The sequence below is a fragment of the Heterodontus francisci genome, chromosome 5, assembly GCF_036365525.1.
Source record: "Heterodontus francisci isolate sHetFra1 chromosome 5, sHetFra1.hap1, whole genome shotgun sequence".
NCBI lineage: Eukaryota > Metazoa > Chordata > Chondrichthyes > Heterodontiformes > Heterodontidae > Heterodontus > Heterodontus francisci.
Window position 1 is genome coordinate 6,923,359 of NC_090375.1, and position 20,440 is coordinate 6,943,798.

The window sequence follows — 20,440 nt, forward strand, 5'->3', positions numbered from 1 at the left end:
CCCGGAGGTGTAGTGGTCTTTCCACAGATGCTGCCAAACCTGCTGAGTGAATCCAGCATTTCTTGTGTTTGTGTTGGTGTAGTGAGCCCTCCCATGCTGCCGGTGGCAGTGCAGCCCGGAGGTGCAGTGAGCCCTCCCAGGCTGCAGGTGGCAGTGCAGCCCGGAGGTGCAGTGAGCCCTCCCAGGCTGCAGGTGGCAGTGCAGCCCGGAGGTGCAGTGAGCCCTCCCAGGCTGCGGGTGGCGCTGTGTCTCAGTTTCCCGCCTCTCTGACTCCGGCTGCCGCGATGCAGAAATATGAGAAATTGGAGAAAATCGGAGAAGGTAAAGGGGGCGAGAGCGGGGCTTGGGAGCAGTATGTCTGAGTTCTGCAGGAGTAACCGCCTCCTGCCTGGAAGAGCGGACAGGCCATAAGGAAGTGAATCCCCTGGGCGCGGGTGAGAGTTGGGGCCGCTGAGTGGCCGGGGATAGTCCGGCCTTCGGCTGCGGGCGGACACCGGGGTCTGATAACCTGAGAACAGCCGCCCATCAGCAACCAGTCCTCCCCAATCCCTCCGACAGTGCAGCACTCCCTCAGTACTGACCCTCCGACAGTGCAGCACTCCCTCAGTGCTGACCCTCCGACAGTGCAGCACTCCCTCAGTGCTGACCCTCCGACAGTGCAGCACTCCCTCAGTGCTGACCCTCTGACAGTGCAGCACTCCCTCAGTACTGACCCTCTGACAGTGCAGCACTCCCTCAGTACTGACCCTCTGACAGTGCAGCAGTCCCTCAGTACTGACCCTCTGACAGTGCAGCACTCCCTCAGTGCTGACCCTCTGACAGTGCAGCACTCCCTCAGTACTGACCCTCTGACAGTGCAGCACTCCCTCAGTACTGACCCTCTGACAGTGCAGCAGTCCCTCAGTACTGACCCTCTGACAGTGCAGCACTCCCTCAGTGCTGACCCTCCGACAGTGCAGCACTCCCTCAGTGCTGACCCTCTGACAGTGCAGCACTCCCTCAGTACTGACCCTCTGACAGTGCAGCAGTCCCTCAGTACTGACCCTCTGACAGTGCAGCAGTCCCTCAGTACTGACCCTCTGACAGTGCAGCACTCCCTCAGTGCTGACCCTCTGACAGTGCAGCACTCCCTCAGTGCTGACCCTCTGACAGTGCAGCGCTCCCTCAGTACTGACCCTCCGACAGTGCAGCACTCCCTCAGTGCTGACCCTCTGACAGTGCAGCACTCCCTCAGTGCTGACCCTCTGACAGTGCAGCACTCCCTCAGTACTGACCCTCTGACAGTGCAGCACTCCCTCAGTGCTGACCCTCTGACAGTGCAGCACTCCCTCAGTGCTGACCCTCTGACAGTGCAGCGCTCCCTCAGTACTGACCCTCCACAGTGCAGCACTCCCTCACTACTGACCCTCTGACAGTGCAGCACTCTCTCAGTACCGACCCTCCGACAGTGCGGCACTCCCTCAGTACTGACCCTCTGACAGTGCAGCACTCCCTCAGTACCGACCCTCCGACAGTGCGGCACTCCCTCAGTATTGACCCTCTGACAGTGCAGCACTCCCTCAGTACTGACCCTCTGACAGTGCAGCACTCCCTCAGTACTGACCCTCTGACAGTGCGGCACTCCCTCAGTACTGACCCTCTGACAGTGCGGCACTCCCTCAGTACCGACCCTCCGACAGTGCGGCACTCCCTCAGTATTGACCCTCTGACAGTGCAGCACTCCCTCAGTACTGACCCTCTGACAGTGCAGCACTCCCTCAGTACTGACCCTCCGACAGTGCGGCACTCCCTCAGTATTGACCCTCTGACAGTGCAGCACTCCCTCAGTACTGACCCTCTGACAGTACAGCACTCCCTCAGTACTGACCCTCTGACAGTGCAGCACTCCCTCAGTACTGACCCTCCGACAGTGCAGCACTCCCTCAGTACTGACCCTCCGACAGTGCAGCGCTCCCTCAGTGCTGACCCTCTGACAGTGCAGCACTCCCTCAGTACTGAACCTCCGACTGTGCGGCACTCCCTCAGTACTGACCCTCCGACAGTGCAGCACTCCCTCAGTACTGACCCTCCGACAGTGCAGCGCTCCCTCAGTACTGACCCTCCGACAGTGCAGCACTCCCTCAGTGCTGACCCTCTGACAGTGCAGCACTCCCTCAGTACTGACCCTCCGACAATGCAGCGCTCCCTCAGTACTGACCCTCCGACAGTGCAGCGCTCCCTCAGTACTGACCCTCCGACAGTGCAGCACTCCCTCACTACTGACCCTCTGACAGTGCAGCACTCTCTCAGTACCGACCCTCCGACAGTGCGGCACTCCCTCAGTATTGACCCTCTGACAGTGCAGCACTCCCTCAGTACTGACCCTCTGACAGTACAGCACTCCCTCAGTACTGACCCTCTGACAGTGCAGCACTCCCTCAGTACTGACCCTCTGACAGTACAGCACTCCCTCAGTATTGACCCTCTGACAGTGCAGCACTCCCTCAGTACTGACCCTCCGACAGTGCAGCGCTCCCTCAGTATTGACCCTCTGACAGTGCAGCACTCCCTCAGTACCGACCCTCCGACAGTGCTGCACTCCCTCAGTACCGACCCTCCGACAGTGCAGCACTCCCTCAGTACAGACCCTCCGACAGTGCAGCACTCCCTCAGTACCGACCCTCTGACAGTGCAGCACTCCCTCAGTACCGACCCTCCGACAGTGCTGCACTCCCTCAGTACCGACCCTCCGACAGTGCAGCACTCTCTCAGTACCGACCCTCCGACAGTGCGGCACTCCCTCAGTATTGACCCTCTGACAGTGCAGCACTCCCTCAGTACTGACCCTCTGACAGTACAGCACTCCCTCAGTATTGACCCTCTGACAGTGCAGCACTCCCTCAGTACTGACCCTCTGACAGTGCAGCACTCCCTCAGTACTGACCCTCCGACAGTGCAGCGCTCCCTCAGTGCTGACCCTCTGACAGTGCAGCACTCCCTCAGTACTGAACCTCCGACTGTGCGGCACTCCCTCAGTACTGACCCTCCGACAGTGCAGCGCTCCCTCAGTACTGACCCTCCGACAGTGCAGCGCTCCCTCAGTACTGACCCTCCGACAGTGCAGCACTCCCTCAGTGCTGACCCTCTGACAGTGCAGCACTCCCTCAGTACTGACCCTCCGACAGTGCAGCGCTCCCTCAGTACTGACCCTCCGACAGTGCAGCACTCCCTCAGTACTGACCCTCCGACAGTGCAGCGCTCCCTCAGTACTGACCCTCCGACAGTGCAGCACTCCCTCACTACTGACCCTCTGACAGTGCAGCACTCTCTCAGTACCGACCCTCCGACAGTGCGGCACTCCCTCAGTATTGACCCTCTGACAGTGCAGCACTCCCTCAGTACTGACCCTCTGACAGTACAGCACTCCCTCAGTATTGACCCTCTGACAGTGCAGCACTCCCTCAGTACTGACCCTCCGACAGTGCAGCGCTCCCTCAGTGCTGACCCTCTGACAGTGCAGCACTCCCTCAGTACTGAACCTCCGACAGTGCGGCACTCCCTCAGTACTGACCCTCCGACAGTGCAGCGCTCCCTCAGTACTGACCCTCCGACAGTGCAGCACTCCCTCAGTACTGACCCTCCGACAGTGCAGCACTCCCTCAGTGCTGACCCTCCGACAGTGCAGCACTCCCACAGTACCGACCCTCCGACAGTGCTGCACTCCCTCACTGCTGACCCTCTGACAGCACAGCACTCCCTCAGTACTGACCCTCCGACAGTGCAGCACTCCCTCAGTGCTGAGCCTCCGACAGTGCAGCACCCCCTCAGTACTGACCCTCCGACAGTGCAGCACTCCCTCACTACTGACCCTCTGACAGTGCAGCACTCTCTCAGTACCGACCCTCCGACAGTGCGGCACTCCCTCAGTATTGACCCTCTGACAGTGCAGCACTCCCTCAGTACTGACCCTCTGACAGTACAGCACTCCCTCAGTATTGACCCTCTGACAGTGCAGCACTCCCTCAGTACTGACCCTCCGACAGTGCAGCGCTCCCTCAGTGCTGACCCTCTGACAGTGCAGCACTCCCTCAGCAGTGAACCTCCGACTGTGCGGCACTCCCTCAGTACTGACACTCCGACAGTGCAGCGCTCCCTCAGTACTGACCCTCCGACAGTGCAGCGCTCCCTCAGTACTGACCCACCGACAGTGCAGCACTCCCTCAGTGCTGACCCTCTGACAGTGCAGCACTCCCTCAGTACTGACCCTCCGACAGTGCAGCGCTCCCTCAGTACTGACCCTCCGACAGTGCAGCACTCCCTCAGTACTGACCCTCCGACAGTGCAGCGCTCCCTCAGTACTGACCCTCCGACAGTGCAGCACTCCCTCACTACTGACCCTCTGACAGTGCAGCACTCTCTCAGTACCGACCCTCCGACAGTGCGGCACTCCCTCAGTATTGACCTTCTGACAGTGCAGCACTCCCTCAGTACTGACCCTCTGACAGTACAGCACTCCCTCAGTATTGACCCTCTGACAGTGCAGCACTCCCTCAGTACTGACCCTCCGACAGTGCAGCGCTCCCTCAGTGCTGACCCTCTGACAGTGCAGCACTCCCTCAGTACTGAACCTCCGACAGTGCGGCGCTCCCTCAGTACTGACCCTCCGACAATGCAGCGCTACCTCAGTACTGACCCTCCGACAGTGCAGCGCTCCCTCAGTACTGACCCTCCGACAGTGCAGCACTCCCTCAGTACTGACCCTCCGACAGTGCAGCGCTCCCTCAGTGCTGACCCTCCGACAGTGCAGCACTCCCTCAGTGCTGACCCTCCGACAGTGCAGCACTCCCTCAGTACTGACCCTCCGACAGTGCGGCGCTCCCTCAGTACTGACCCTCCGACAGTGCGGCACTCCCTCAGTACCGACCCTCCGACAGTGCGGCGCTCCCTCAGTACTGACCCTCCGACAGTGCGGCGCTCCCTCAGTACTGACCCTCTGACAGTGCAGCACTCCCTCAGTACTGACCCTCTGACAGTGCAGCACTCTCTCAGTACTGACCCTCTGACAGTGCAGCACTCCCTCAGTACTGACCCTCCGAAACTCCCTCAGTGCTGACCCTCTGACAGTGCAGCACTCTCTCGGTACTGACCCTCCGACAGTGCAGCACTCTCTCAGTACTGACCCTCTGACAGTGCAGCACTCTCTCAGTACTGACCCTCTGACAGTGCGGCACTCCCTCAGTGCTGACCCTCCGACAGTGCGGCACTCCCTCAGCACTGACCCTCCGACAGTGTGGCACTCCCTCAGTACTGACCCTCTGACAGTGCAGCACTCTCTCAGTACTGACCCTCCGACAGTGCAGCACTCTCTCAGTACTGACCCTCTGACAGTGCTGCACTCCATCAGTACTGACCCTCTGACAGTGCAGCACTCTCTCAGTACTGACCCTCCGACAGTGCAGCACTCTCTCAGTACTGACCCTCTGACAGTGCTGCACTCCATCAGTACTGACCCTCTGACAGTGCAGCACTCTCTCGGTACTGACCCTCCGACAGTGCAGCACTCTCTCAGTACTGACCCTCTGACAGTGCAGCATTCTCTCAGTACTGACCCTCTGACAGTGCGGCACTCCCTCAGTGCTGACCCTCCGACAGTGCGGCACTCCCTCAGTGCTGACCCTCCGACAGTGCGGCACTCCCTCAGCACTGACCCTCCGACAGTGCGGCACTCCCTCAGCGCTGACCCTCCGACAGTGCGGCACTCCCTCAGCGCTGACCCTCCGACAGTGCGGCACTCCCTCAGTACTGACCTTCCGACAGTGCGGCACTCCCTCAGTACTGACCCACTGACAGTGCAGCACTCCCTCAGTACTGACCTTCCGACAGTGCTGCACTCCCTCAGTGCTGACCCTGCGACAGTGCGGCACTCCCTCGGTACTGACCCTGCGACAGTGCGGCACTCCCTCAGTACTGACCCTCCAACAATGCGGTAAATAGGAAGATCAGAACAGGAGTAGGCCATTCAGCCCCTCGAGCCTGTCCCGCCGTTCAATGAGATCATCGCAGATCCACGACCTAACTCCATATACCTGCGTTTGGCCCAGATCCCTTATTATCTTTGTTTAACAAAATTCTATCTCAGATTTAGATTTGACAACTGTTGTCGCTTCAACTGCTGTTTGTGGAAGAGAGTTCCAAATCTCGACCACCCTTTGTGTGAAGAGGTGCTTCCTAACATCTCTCCTGAACGGTCTGGTCTTAATGTTTAGACTATGCCCCCTAGTTTTAGAACCTCCAACCAGTGGAAATAGTTTATTTTTATCTCGCCTGTCTTTTCCTGTTAATATCTTGAAGACTTCGATCAGATCACCCCCTTAACCTTCTAAATTCTAGTGAAAACAGGCCTAATTTGTGTAATCTCTCCTCGTAACTTAACTCCTGTAGTCCAGGTATCATTCTTGTAAACCTACGTGGCACTCCCTCCAAGGCCAATATATCCTTCCTAAGGTGTGGTGCCCAGAACTGCTCACAGTACTCCAGGTGGAGTTTAACCAGGGTTTTGTACAGCTGCAGCATGACCTCTGTGTCTTTATACTCCAATCCTCTAGATATAAAGGCTAGTATTCCATTAGCCTTTTTGATTATTTTCTGCACTTGCTCGTGTCATTTTAAAGATCTATGCACCCGAACCCCCAAGTCTCTTTGGACATCCACTGTACTTAACCTCTTCCCATTTAGAAAGTACCCGGCTCTATCCTTTTTTGGTCCAAACTGGATAATCTGCCAGACCTGCTGAGTGATTCCAGCATTTCTTGTTTTTATTTCAGATTTCCAGCATCCGCAGTATTTTGCTTTTATTTTGGATAATCTCTCACTTGCCCACATTGAAATCCATCTGCCACAGTTTTGCCCACTCACCTAGTCTGTCAGTATCTCTTTGCAATTTTAGTTTAGTTTAGAGATACAGCACTGAAACAGGCCCTTCGGCCCACCGAGTCTGTGCCGAACATCAACCACCCATTTATACTAATCCTACACTAATTCCATATTCCATCACATCCCCACCTGTCCCTATATTTCCCTACCACCTACCTATACTAGGGGCAATTTATAATGGCCAATTTACCTATCAACCTGCAAGTCTTTTGGCTTGTGGGAGAAAACCGGAGCACCCGGAGGAAACCCACGCAGACACAGGGAGAACTTGCAAACTCTACACAGGCAGTACCCAGAATTGAACCCGGGTCGCTGGAGCTGTGAGGCTGTGGTGCTAACCACTGTGCCGCCACGATGCTTTCATCTGGACTGTCTACAATGCCACCTAACTTTGTATCATCAGCAAATTTGGATAAATGACTTACTATGCCATTATCCAAGTGGTTAATGAATAATTGAGGCCCCAACACAGATCCCTGCTGGACACCACTAGTCACATCCTGCCAATCAGAGTACTTAACCCATTATCCCCACTGTCTGTCGCCGACCGCTCAACCAACTTCCGAGCCATGTCAATAATTTTCCCTCAACTCCATGGGCTTCTACCTTAGTTAACAGTCTCTTATGTGGGACTTTATCAAATGCCTTCTGGAAGTCCATATAAATAACATCCATAGACATTCCCCTGTCCACTACCTTAGTCACCTCTTCAAAAAATTCAATGAGATTTGTCAGGCATGACCTTCCCGTCATGAATCCATGCTGGCTGTCCCTGATTAACTGAAATTTTTCTCGGTGTTCAGTCACCCTATCCTTGATTATAGACTCCAGCAACTTGCCCACCACAGATGTCAGGCTAACTGGTCTGTAATTTCCTTGGTTCCCCCTTTCTTAAAAAGTGGAGTGACATGTGCAACTTTCCAATCCAGAGGGACCACTCCTGAATCTAGGGAACTCTGAAAGACTATAGTTAGGGCATCTACAATGTGCTCACCTACTTCCTTTAACACCCTCGGATGGAAACCATCAGGTCCTGGGGATTTCTCACTCTTTAGTTCCATTAATTTCCTTGTTACTGATGTTTTACTTCCGTTAATTGTATTAAGTCCCTGTCCCCTATCAGCTATTAATTTTTTCGGGACTTCCGGCAAGTTATCCTCCTTTTCAACTGTAAATACTGAGGCAAAGTAATTGTTCAACATGTCTGCCATTTCCCCATTATCAATGACAATATCTCCATTTTCAGCTTTTAGTGGGCCGACATTGCTCTTGACCACCCGTTTTCCCCTTATGTAACTTTTCTTATTGATTTTGATGTCCTTTGCAAGTTTCCTTTCATAATCTCTTTTAGTAGCTCTTTTAAGCTGCTTGGTGACCCTTTGCTGGTCTTTGTATCGATCCCATTTGGCCGGATCTGTGCTGCGTTTTGCATTTTTGTAAGCCCTTTTTGTTTTATGCTATCCCTAATCTCTTTAGTTGTCCATGGCTGTTTTTTCTGTGAAGTGGAGCTTTTTCCTCTTGGGTATATACTCGCTCTGTATTTCAGTAAATGTTTCTTTAAATATTCTCCACTGTCCTTCAGTCATTTGACCCATTAACAGATCTACCCAGTTTACTGTGGACAGTCTCTGTCTCATCCTGGTAAAGTCAGCCTTATCCAAGTCTAAAATTCTAGTAACTGATTCATGCTTTTCACTTTCAAACACTTGAATTCGATCATCTTGTGATCACTATTTGATAAATGTTCATGCACAGTTAGGCTACTAATTAAATTTGGCTCATTACTCATAACTAAATCTAATATTGCCTGTTTCCTTGTTACATCTAGGACATATTGCTGTCGGAAACAATCCCAGACACATTCCGGAAATTCACTACCTTTCTGACAGGTGCTAGTCTGCCTCTCCCAATCTTATGCAAGTTAAAATCCCCCATTAATATAACTCTGCCTTTGTTACACAGTTGCCTAATTTGTGCATTTATACGATCTAACACCTCAGAACTGCTGCCAGGAGATCAATACACAACACCTATTACAGTTTTAGATCCTGTTCTGTTCCTCAATTCCACCCATAAGGTCTCCACTGGATGCTTTCCCCTCATTATATCCTCCTTCACCAATGAGGTGATATTATTTCTAATCAGTAAGGCTACTCCACCCCCTCTGCCATTTTCCCTGTCCCTCCTGTAAACTTTATAACCAGGTATATTTAGTTCCCAGTCTTGACCATCCTGCAGCCACATCTCCGCAATGGCCACCACATCATAATCTTCCATTTGAATTTGCGCCTGCAGCTCATCTAGTTTATTCCTTACACTCCGTGCATTTGTATATAGAACTCTTATTTGGGCTCTACCCCCTAACCTGTCCTTCAGCACTGATGCTTTGTTCGCCTGTTTATTATTTCTCTACTGGTTCAGTATAGTAACAATCAGCCTCACCACTAACCTGCACTCCTACCCTCTCCTTTAACTTCCTGTTTTTCCATGCAACTGAACCCTTCCCCCACTATTTAGTTTAAAGCCCGATCTACAGCCCCAGTTTTGCGATTCGCCAGGACTCTGGGTCCCAGCATGATTCAGGTGGAGCCCGTCCCTTTGGAACAGCTCCCTCCTTCCCCAGTACTGGTGCCAATGTCCCACGAATTCGAACCCATTTCTTCAACACCAATCTTTGAGCCATGTATTTACCTCTATAATGTATTGACCCTTTGCCAATTTGCTCGTGGCTCAGGTAGTAATCTGGAGATTATTACTTTTTTGGTTCTGCTTTTTAATTTAGCCCCTAGCTGCTAATATTTCCTCAGCAGAACCTCTAACCTCATTCTACCTATATCGTTGGTGCTTACTTGGACCACGACATAGAGGGAGTGCAGCGAAGGTTTACCAGACTGATTCCTGGGATGGCGGGACTGACGTGTGAGGAGAGATTGAGTCAGTTAGGATTATATTCACTGGAGTTCAGAAGAGTGAGGGGGGAATCTCATAGAAACCTATAAAATTCTAACAGGACTTGACAGGGTAGATGCAGGAAGGATGTTCCCGATGGTGGGGGAGTCCAGAACCAGGGGTCATAGTCTAAGGATACGGGGTAAACCTTTCATAACTGAGATGAGGTGAAATTTCTTCACCCAGAGAGTGGTGAGCCTGTGGAATTCGCTACCACAGAAAGCAGTTGAGGCCAAAACATTGTATGTTTTCAAGAAGGAGTTAGATATAGTTGTTGGATCTCATTAGTTGCACAAATAGAGACGAAGTCCGACTGTAGCTTTAAGAAACTTTATTGCAGTACGTAATGGTTACATCAGATCAGCAAAGCGAACATGCACACACCTCACCTCCTCTCCTCACCTGCTTGCGCAGGGAAATCAAGCCTTTCTTATAGTTCTTCATACAAATCAGTGACACCCCCTTTCTGTTCCCAATTGGTCTACAAACTTTGCAGTTTCTTGGTGTCGGGGCCTGATTGGGGTACTGCCTTGTCACCTTCTTACTCCAGCAGTTTCTCATCCCCCTATCTCCTTGGACCATTAGGCTGATTGCTATACAGTAGGCTACTATTAAGCAGTCTGCAGCTGTCCTTTTAGTTTCTGCTTGTTAGTCTGCTTCTACTGATAAGCTGTTTCTGCAGCACTGAAGTTACTTTATTATTTCTGATAAGCTGTCTCTGCAGCTCCGAGGTTGGTTTGTTAGTAGTCTATAATTAATTGATTAGTTCACTTTAAATGTCCCCATTGTTCTGGCCCCACAGGTCTAAAGTGATCAAAGGGTATGGGTGAAAGCCGGAACAGGCTACTGAGTTGATCAGCCATGATCATAATGAATGGCGGAGCAGGCTCGAATGGCCGACTCCTGCTCCTATTTTCTATGTTTCTATGACAACTGAATCTTTCCCCTCCCACTCCAAGTTCCTCTGCAGCCCAGATGAGATATCCTGAACTCTGGCACCAGGTTGGCAACAGAGCCTTCGGGACTCTCGATCCTGGCCACACAGAACAGTGTCTATGCCCCTAACTATACTATCCTGGATTACAACTCCATTTCTCTTTTCTCCCCCAACTTGAATGGCTCCCAGTACCACGGTGCTGTGATTAGTTTGCTCATCCTCCCTACAGTCCCTGCTCTCGTCCACACAGGGAGCAAGAATCTCGAACCTGTTGGACAAGGACAATGGCTGAGGCTCCTGCAGCACTATTTCCTGGATCCCTCTACCTGCCTCACTCATAGTCACACCCTCCTGTCCCTGACCACTGGCCGAATTCAAGGTAGTTAATCTCAAGGGTGTGACTGCCTCCTGAAACACAGCGTCCAGGTAACTCTCCCCCTCCCTGATGTGTTGCAGTGCCTGAAGCTCAGCCCATCAACTAAAGTGGCGCAGTGGTTAGCACCGTAGGCTCACAGCTCCAAAGACCGGGTTCGGTTCTGGGTACTGCCTGTGCAGAGTTTGCAAGTTCTCCCTGTGACCGCGTGGGTTTCCGCCCACAACCAAAGACTTGCAGGTTGATAGGTAAATTGGCCATTGTAAATTGCCCCTAGTGTAGGTAGGTGGTGGGAGAATGGTGGGGATGTGGTAGGGAATATGGGATTAATGTAGGGTTAGTATAAATGGGTGGTTGTTGGTCGGCACAGACTCGGTGGGCCGAAGGGCCTGTTTCAGTGCTGTATATCTCTATGACTCGATAACTCTGAGCCGGAGTTCCTCGAGCAGCTAACACTTGCTACAGATGTGTTCACCAGGAACCACAATGGGGTCCACCAGCTCCCACATCATGCAGGTACAACACATCACCTGGCCCTGCATTTCTCTTTTATATAATTAGATTTTAATTTGTTTTTTAAATTTCTAACTGGTCTTTAGTTTTTTTTTAAACTGCTTTAGTCTTTAGCTTATATACTTATAAATCAATCAAGTCTTACTCTATGTTGATTCATTAAGTTAAATGACAAACGTACCAGAATACTGATCCCAGCTGCTCTCTGTTTCCCTGCTCTGTGTTCCATGTGACATCACTCTGATGTCACTTTCGATTTTTTTTCTCCGCTCCTCTCTGCCTCCTTCCCACACAGATTTTTGGCATGCTTTTTATACCTTCGGTCCTGCTGCTCCTTGGGCTCCGCTTTCTCTGTGTCTCTCCCGCACAAACCTCCGGTCCTGCTCCTCCTCGGGCTCCGTTCCTCTCTGCCTCACTCAATACTGAACTTCTGACAGTGCAGTACGTCCTCAGTACTGACCCTCCGACAGTGCAGCACTCCCTCAGTACTGGCCCTCCGACAGTGCAGCACTCCCTCAGTACTGGCCCTCCGACAGTGCAGCACTCCCTCAGTACTGACCCTCCGACAGTGCAGCGCTCCTTCAGTACTGACCCTCCAACAGTGCTACATTCCCTCAGTACTGACCCTCTGACAGTGCTACATTCCTTCAGTACTGACCCTCCAACAGTGCGGCGCTCCCTCAGTACTGACCCTCCGACAGTGCAGTGCTCCTTCAGTATTGACCCTCACAGTGCTACATTCCCTCATTACTGACCCTCCAACGGTGCAGCGCTCCCTCAGTACTGACCCTCCGACAGTGCAGCGCTCCTTCAGTATTGACCCTCTCACAGTGCAACATTCCCTCAGTACTGACCTTCCAACTGTGCAGCATTCCCTCAGTACTGACCCTCTGACAGTGCTACACTCCCTCAGTACTGACCCTCCCACAGTGCGGCGCACCCTCAGTACTGACCTTCCGCCAGTGCGGCGCTCGCTCAGTACAGACCCTCCGACAGTACAGACCCTCCGACAGTGCAGCGCTCCCTCAGTACTGACCCTCCGACAGTGCAGCGCTCCCTCAGTACTGACCCTCCGACAGTGCGGCGCTCCCTCAGTACTGACCCTCCGACAGTGCAGCGCTCCCTCAATACTGACCCTCCGACAGTGCAGCGCTCCCTCAGTACTGACCCTCCGACAGTGCAGCGCTCCCTCAGTACTGACCCTCCGACAGTGCAGCACTCCCTCAGTACTGACCCTCCGATAGTGCAGCACTCCCTCAGTACTGCACTGTGAGCGTCAGTCTGGATTATAGGCTCAAACCGCTCGAGTGGGCCTTGAACCCACAATCTTCTGACTCAACAACAACTTCTTTAACATAGCATCTTCATTCTTTCGAACCTTTCTATAATCCTGAAGACTTCCACTTGATGATTCCTAAACCTCTTTCCTAGACAGGCCTTGATCTAATGGATTTGTTTACTGAGAATTGATAGCATTGGGATAGGCAGTGTGCCCAAGGGGCTTCGCAGGAGCGATTATCAGACAAAATCTGGCACTGAACCAGTGTGTAAGGAGGTATTAGTACAGGTGACCAAAGGTTTGCTCAAAGAGATAGATTTTCAGGAACATCTTAAAGGGAGAGAGGGATGGAGAGATTTAGGGAGGGAATCCCAGAGCTTAGGGCCCAGGCAGCTGAAGGCACAGCCACCAATTACGCAACGATCAAAATCAGGGTTGCACAGAATTGAAGGAGTACAGAGATCTTAAAAGAAAAAGGGGAAAGTTTTTTTTTGTTGAAAAAAAACCTCAACTGATAAGGTGAGTACTACTAAAGTTTTTTTTTAACTCAGCGTAGCTTATTAAGGACTTTAGATTGCAGTGGGTAGAACAAGGCCCCGAGTGTAATTAGTATTTTTTAATTCAGGGAGTAACTTATTAATCTAAAGGTAAGTCATGGCAGGAGAGTTCGCATCCGTGATATGCTCCTCCTGCACTTTGTGGGAAATCAGAGACGCTTCCAGTGTCCCTGACGACCATGTGTGCAGGAAGTGTATCCATCTGCAGCTACTGACTATCCGCATTACGGAGCTGGAGCTGCGGGTGGATTCACTGTGGAGCATCCACGATGCTGAGGACGTTGTGGATAGCACGTTTAGTGAGGTGGTCACACCGCAGGTAATGGCTGCACAGGCAGAAAAGAGATGGGTGACCACCAGACGGAGTAGTAGGCGCAGGCAGGTAGTGCAGGAGTCCCCTGTGGTCATCCTCCTCTCAAACAGATATGGCTTTGGATACCGGTGCGGGGGGAATGACCTCCCAGGGGAAAGCAGCAACAGCCAAGTAAGTTCTTGGCAACACGGAGGGCTCTGCTGCACAGCAGGGGAGGAAACGGTTTGGAAGAGCTATAGTGATAGGGGATTCTGTTGTAAGGGGTGCAGTTAGGCGTTTCTGTGGCCACAAACCAGACTCCAGGATGGTATGTTGCCTCCCTGGTGCTAGGGTCAAAGATGTCTTGGAGCGGCTGCAGGATATTCTGAAAGGGGAGGGTGAGCAGCCAGAGGTCGTGGTCCGTATTGGTACTAACGACATAGGCAGGAAGAGAGATGAGGTCCTGCATAGTGAATTTAGGGAGTTAGGCAGAAGGTTAAAAAGCAGGACCTCTAGGGTTGTAATCTCAGGGTTACTCCCTGTGCCATGTGCTAGTGAGGGTAGGAATAGGAGGAGAAGGCAAATGAATGCGTGGCTGAAGAGCTGGTGTAGGCGGGAGGGCTTCAGCTACTTGGATCACTGGGATCTCTTCTGGTGCAGAGGTGACCTGTATAAGAGGGACGGGTTGCATTTGAACTGGAAGGGGACCGGTATCCTTGCGGGGAGGTTTGCTAGTACTACTCGGGAGGGTTTAAACTAGTCTTGCAGGGGGGTGGGACCCACAGTAGTAGTCTCTCAGATGAGATAGTTGAGGCAAATGTAGCAAGCAAAAAAAGCAAGCAAGTCCAGTAGGCAGGCCGGGCAGGGGCAGGACAGGGAGCGTGGAAGGTCTGGTAGGCTAAACTGCATTTACTTTAATGCAAGAAGCCTTACAGGTAAGGCAGATGAACTCAGAGCATGGATCGGTACATGGGATTGTGATATAGCTATTACGGAAACGTGGTTGAGGGTTGGGCAGGACTGGCAGCTCAATGTTCCGGGGTACCGATGCTTCCGGTGTGACAGAGGTGGAGGTAAGAGAGGAGGGGGAGTTGCACTATTGATTAGGGAGTACATCACGGTAGTACTTAGAGAGGATATCCCGGGGGGAACGTCCAGCGAGGCCATATGGGTAGAACTTAGAAATAAGAAAGGGGTGATCACTTTGATGGGATTATACTATAGGCCCCCCAATAGTCAGAGGGAATTGGAGGAGCATATATGTGTTACTTAATAGAGACATATAAGATAATCAGAGGGTTAGATAGGGTGGATAGTGAGAGTCTTTTTCCTCGGATGGTGATGGCAAACACGAGGGGACATAGCTTTAAGTTGAGGGGTGATAGATATAGGACAGATGTCAGAGGTAGTTTCTTTACTCAGAGAGTAGTAGGGGCGTGGAACAGTCATAGACTCGCCAACTTTAAGGGCATTTAAGTGGTCATTGGATAGACATGGATGAAAATGGAATAGTTTAGGTCAGATGGTTTCACAGGTCGGCGCAACATCGAGGGCCGAAGGGCCTGTACTGCGCTGTAATGTTCTATGTTCTATGTAGGGAAATCACAGATAGGTGTAGGAATTATAGGGTTGTAATAGGTGATTTTAACTTCCATAATATTGACCGTACTGCCTTAGTGATAAGGGATCAGATGGGGAAGAATTTATTAAGTATGTCCAGGATAGTTTTCTGAAGCAGTATGTGGATGGCCGTACTAGAGAAGGGGCTACACTCGACCTCCTCTGAGGAAATGAGGATGGGCAGGTGGTTGATGTGTCAGTGGGGGAGCACTTTGGGACCAGTGACCATAACTCTATTAGCTTCAAGATAGTTATGGATCGGACTGGTCCTCAGATTGAAGTCCTAAATTGGGGGAAGGCTAATTTCGATGGCATCAGACAGGAACTCTCAAAAGTTGAATGGGAGAGGCTGTTTACAGGTAAAGGGATGTTTGGCAAGTGGGAGGCTTTTAAAAGTGTGATAGGAAGAGTTCAGGGCCAGCATGTTCCTGTTAGATGGAAGGGCAAGGCTGGCAAGTTTAGGGAACCTTGGTTGATGAGGGATATTGCGGCTCTGGTCAGGACAAAGAAGGAGGCATATGTCAGGTATAGGCAGCTGGGATCAAGCGGGTCCCTCGAGGAGTATAGAGGATGTAGGAGTACACTCAAGAAGGAAATTAGGAGGGCGAAAAGGGGCCATGAGATTTCCCTGGCAGATAAGATAAAGGAGAATACTAAAAGATTCTGTAAGTATATTAAGAGTAAAATGGTAGCTGGGGAGAGAGTAGGTCCCCTTAAGGATCAGTGTGGTAATCTATGTGTGGAGCCATGTGAAATGGGTGAGGTATTAAATGAATACTTCTCGTCTGTATTTACCGTGGATAAGGTCATGGAAGCTAGTGAGTTCAAGGGAGGGAACAGCGATATCCTGGAGCATATCAACATTACAGAGGACGAGGTGTTGGAGGCTTTGAAGCGCATTAAGGTGGATAAATCCCCAGGGCCTGACCAGGTGTATCTTAGGATGCTATGGGAAGCAAGGGAGGAGATTGCTGGAGCCCTGGCAGAGGTTTTTGTATCATTGTAAGCCACGGGTGAGGTACCGAAAGACTGGAGGATAGCTAATGTTGTGCCTTTATTTAAGAAGGGCAGCAGGGATAAGCCAGGGAACTACAGGCCGGTGAGCCTTACATCAGTGGTGAGAAAGTTATTGGAAGGGATTCTGAGAGACAGGATTTATATGCGTTTGGAAAGGCAAGGATTAGGGATAGTCAGCATGGCTTTGTGCGTGGGAAATCATGTCTCATGAATTTGATTGAATTTTTTGAGGAGGTGACCAAGAGGATTGACGAGGGCAGGGCGATGGATGTTGTCTTCATGAACTTTAACAAGGCCTTTGACAAGGTCCCGCATGGTAGGCTGGTCCAGAAGGTTCGAACACATGGAATCCAGGGTGAGCTAGCAAATTGGATACAAAATTGGCTTGGTGATAGGAGGCAGAGGGTGGTAGTGGAGGGTTGTTTTTCAGATTGGAGGCCAGTGACCAGTGGTGTACCACAGGGATCGGTGCTGGGCCCTCTGTTGTTTGTCATATATATTAATGACTTGGATGTGAATGTAGGGGGCATGATTAGTAAGTTTGCAGATGACACCAAAATTGGTGGTATAGTGGACAGTGAAGAAGGTTGTCTAAGGTTACAACAGGTTATAGATCAACTGGGAAAGTGGGCAAGGGATTGGCAAATGGAATTTAACGCAGACAAGTGCGAAGTGATGCATTTTGGGAAGTTAAACCAGGGCAGGACATATACAGTGAATGGCAGGGCCCTGGGGAGTGTTGTTGAACAGAGACACCGTGGAGTGCAAGTACATAGTTCCCTGAAAGTGGCAACACAGGTAGACAGGGTGGTGAAGAAGGCATATGGCATGCTTGTCTTCATCGGCTGAGGCATTGAGTACAAGAATTGGGACGTCATGTTACAGTTGTACATAACGTTGGTGAGGCCGCATTTGGAGTACTGTGTGCAGTTCTGGTCGCCGCACTACAGGAAAGATGTGATTAAGCTAGAGAGTGTGCAGAAAAGATTCACAAGGATGTTGCCTGGTTTGGTGGGCTTGGGTTATAAAGAGAGATTGGATAGGCTGGGTCTGTTTTCCCTGGAGCGAAGGAGGCTGAGAGGGGACATGATAGAGGTGTATAAAATGATGAGAGGCATAGATAGGGTAGATAGCCAGAGTCTGTTTCCCATGGTAGGGGTGACTAAAACTAGAGGGCATAGATTTAAGGTGAGAGGGAGGAGATTTAAAGGGGATCAAAGGGCGGCGCAGTGGTTAGCACTGCAGCCTCACAGCTCCAGCGACCCGGGTTCAATTCTGGGTACTGCCTGTGTGGAGTTTGCAAGTTCTCCCTGTGTCTGCGTGGGTTTCCTCCGGGTGCTCCGGTTTCCTCCCACAGCCAAAAGACTTGCAGGTTGATAGGTAAATTGGCCATTATAAATTGCCCCTAGTATAGGTAGGTGGTAGGGAAATATAGGGACAGGTGGGGATGTGGTAGGAATATGGGATTAGTGTAGGATTAGTACAAATGGGTGGTTGATGGTCGGCACAGACTCGGTGGGCCGAAGGGCCTGTTTCAGTGCTGTATCTCTAACTAACTAACTAAAGGAGTAAATTTTTCACAAAGTATATCAGGCATCTGGAATGAGCTGCCTGAGGAGGTGGTGGAGGCAGGAACTGTAGCGCCATTTAAGAGGCATCTGGACAGGTACTTGAATGAGCAAGGCATAGAGGGATATGGAATTAATGCAGGCAGGTGGGATTAGTATAGATAGGAATCATGGTTGGACTGGACACGGTGGGCCGAAGGGCCTGTTTCTATGCTGTACGACTCTATGAGAGATCTCGAACGATTTTAGGGGCTGGAGGAGATTACAGAGAAAGGGAGGGGCGAGGCTGTGGAGGGATTTGAAAACAGAGATATGAATTTTAAGTTCAAGGCATCGCTGGACTCATGAACATACGAATTAGGAGCAGGAGTAGGCCACTCGGTCCCTTGAACTTGCATAACCATTCAAAAAAGTGGCGCAGTGGTTAGCACCGCAGCCTCACAGCTCCAGGGACCCGGGTTCGATTCCGGGTACTGCCTGTGTGGAGTTTGCAAGTTCTCCCTGTGTCTGCGTGGGTTTTCTCCGGGTCCTCTGGTTTCCTCCCACAAGCCAAAAGACTTGCAGGTTGATAGGTAAATTGGCCATTATAAATTGTCACTAGTATAGGTAGGTGGTAGGGAAATATAGGGACAGGCGGGGATGTTTGGTAGGAATATGGGATTAGTGTAGGATTAGTATGAATGGGTGGTTGATGTTCGGCACAGACTCGGTGGGCCGAAGGGCCTGTTTCAGTGCTGTATCTCTAATCTAAAAAAGATCAGCGGCCCAAACTCTCGCCTGGACCCGTGGATTCACTCACCTGCAGCCCCATCCGCAGCTCCAGGTAGGAGGTGGAGACATAGCCTAGGCCCGAGCACAGCGGAGGCCTGCAGAACTTGGACTAATAGGTTAATCAGGAGAAAGAAATTTGAGAATGAGAGGAGATGAGAAATGTTAGAACAGATAGCAAGAGTTTCTACAAGTATTTAAAAAGGAAAAGAGTAAGTAAAGTGAGTGTTGGTCCTCTGGAGAGTGAGAATGGGGAATTAATAGTAGATAATAAGGAAATGGCAGATGAAATGAACAAATATTTTGCTTCTGTCTTCACTAAAGAGGATACAAAAATAGTTGTAAATCAGGAGGTGGAGGGAAGAGAGGAACTTGGTGAAATTACAATCACCAGGGAAGTGATACTGAGTAAACTGATGGAGCTGCGGACTGGCAAGTCCCGGGTCCTGATGGGCTTTATCCTAGGGTCCTAAAAGTGGTGGCCAATGAGGTAGTAGATGCGTTGGTGTTAATTTTTCAAAATATGCTAGATTCTGGAAAGATTCCATCAGACTGGAAAGTAGCAAATATAACCCTCTATTCAAGAAGGTAGGGGTGGGGTGAGGGGAGGGGAGGGAGAGGCAGAAAACAGGTAACTATAGGCCAGTTAGCTTGACGTCTATCGTGGGGAAGGTGTTAGAATTGAATATTAAGTAGGCTATTGCTGGGCACTTCGAAAAATTCAAGGTAATTGGGAATAGTCAGCATGGTTTTGTGAAAGAGAGGTCATGTTTAACCAATTTATTGGAGTTCTTTTAAGGGGTAACATGCGCTGTGGATAAAGGGGATCCTGTTGATGTACTGTACTTGGATTTCCAGAAGGCATTTGACAAGGATATTGTGCAAAGTAGGAGCTCATGGTATAGGGGGTAACACATTAGCAGGGATAGATGATTGGCTGGCTAGCAGAAAACAGAGAATGTGCATAAATGGGTCCTTTTCTGATGGGCAGGATGTGACAAGTGGAGTTCCGCAGGGGCATCAACCTTTTGTAATTTATTTCAATGACTTAGATGAGGGGAGAGATGGCCTGGAGGCTAAATTTGCAGATGACACAAAGATAGGTAGGAAAGTATGTTGTGATGAGGACATAAGGAGCTTGCAGACAGATATAGATAGGTTGAGTGAGTGGGCAAAAATCTGGCAGATGGAGTATAATGTGGGAAAATGTGAAGTTGTTCACTTTGGCAGGAAGAATATAAAAGCAGAGTACTAAAACGGAGAATGACTACAGAATTCTGAGGTGCAGAGGGATTTAGGTGTTCTCGTGCATTAGTCACAGAAGTTAATATGCAGGTACAGCAAATCATAAATAAGGCTGATGGAATGCTATCCTTTATTAAGAGAGGAATTGAAAATAAAAGTAAGGATGTTATGCTTCAGTTATACAGGGCATTGGTGAAACCACATCTTGAATACTGCGGGCAGTTTTGGTCTCCTTATTTAAGGAAGGATGTGACTATGTTGGAGGCAGTTCAGAGGAGGTTTACTAGATTGATATAAAAGCAAAATACTGCGGATGCTGGAAATCTGAAATGAAAACAAGAAATGCTGGAACCACTCAGCAGGTCTGGCAGCATCTGTGGAAAGAGAAGCAGAGTTAACGTTTCTGGTCA

The 20,440-nt window shown here is 50.6% G+C and overlaps 1 protein-coding gene across 1 annotated transcript in view; it reads left to right on the forward strand.

Annotated features, from left to right (window-relative positions):
• The first annotated feature begins 243 nt into the window (after nt 1-243).
• cdk5 (cyclin dependent kinase 5) overlaps nt 244-20,440 on the forward strand; it is a 106,886-nt gene continuing 86,689 nt past the window's right edge. The window contains exon 1 of the mRNA XM_068031062.1: nt 244-321. Within this exon, the coding sequence (XP_067887163.1) occupies nt 285-321 (37 nt within the window). The 5' untranslated portion in view covers nt 244-284. The remainder of the gene's footprint in view (nt 322-20,440) is intronic.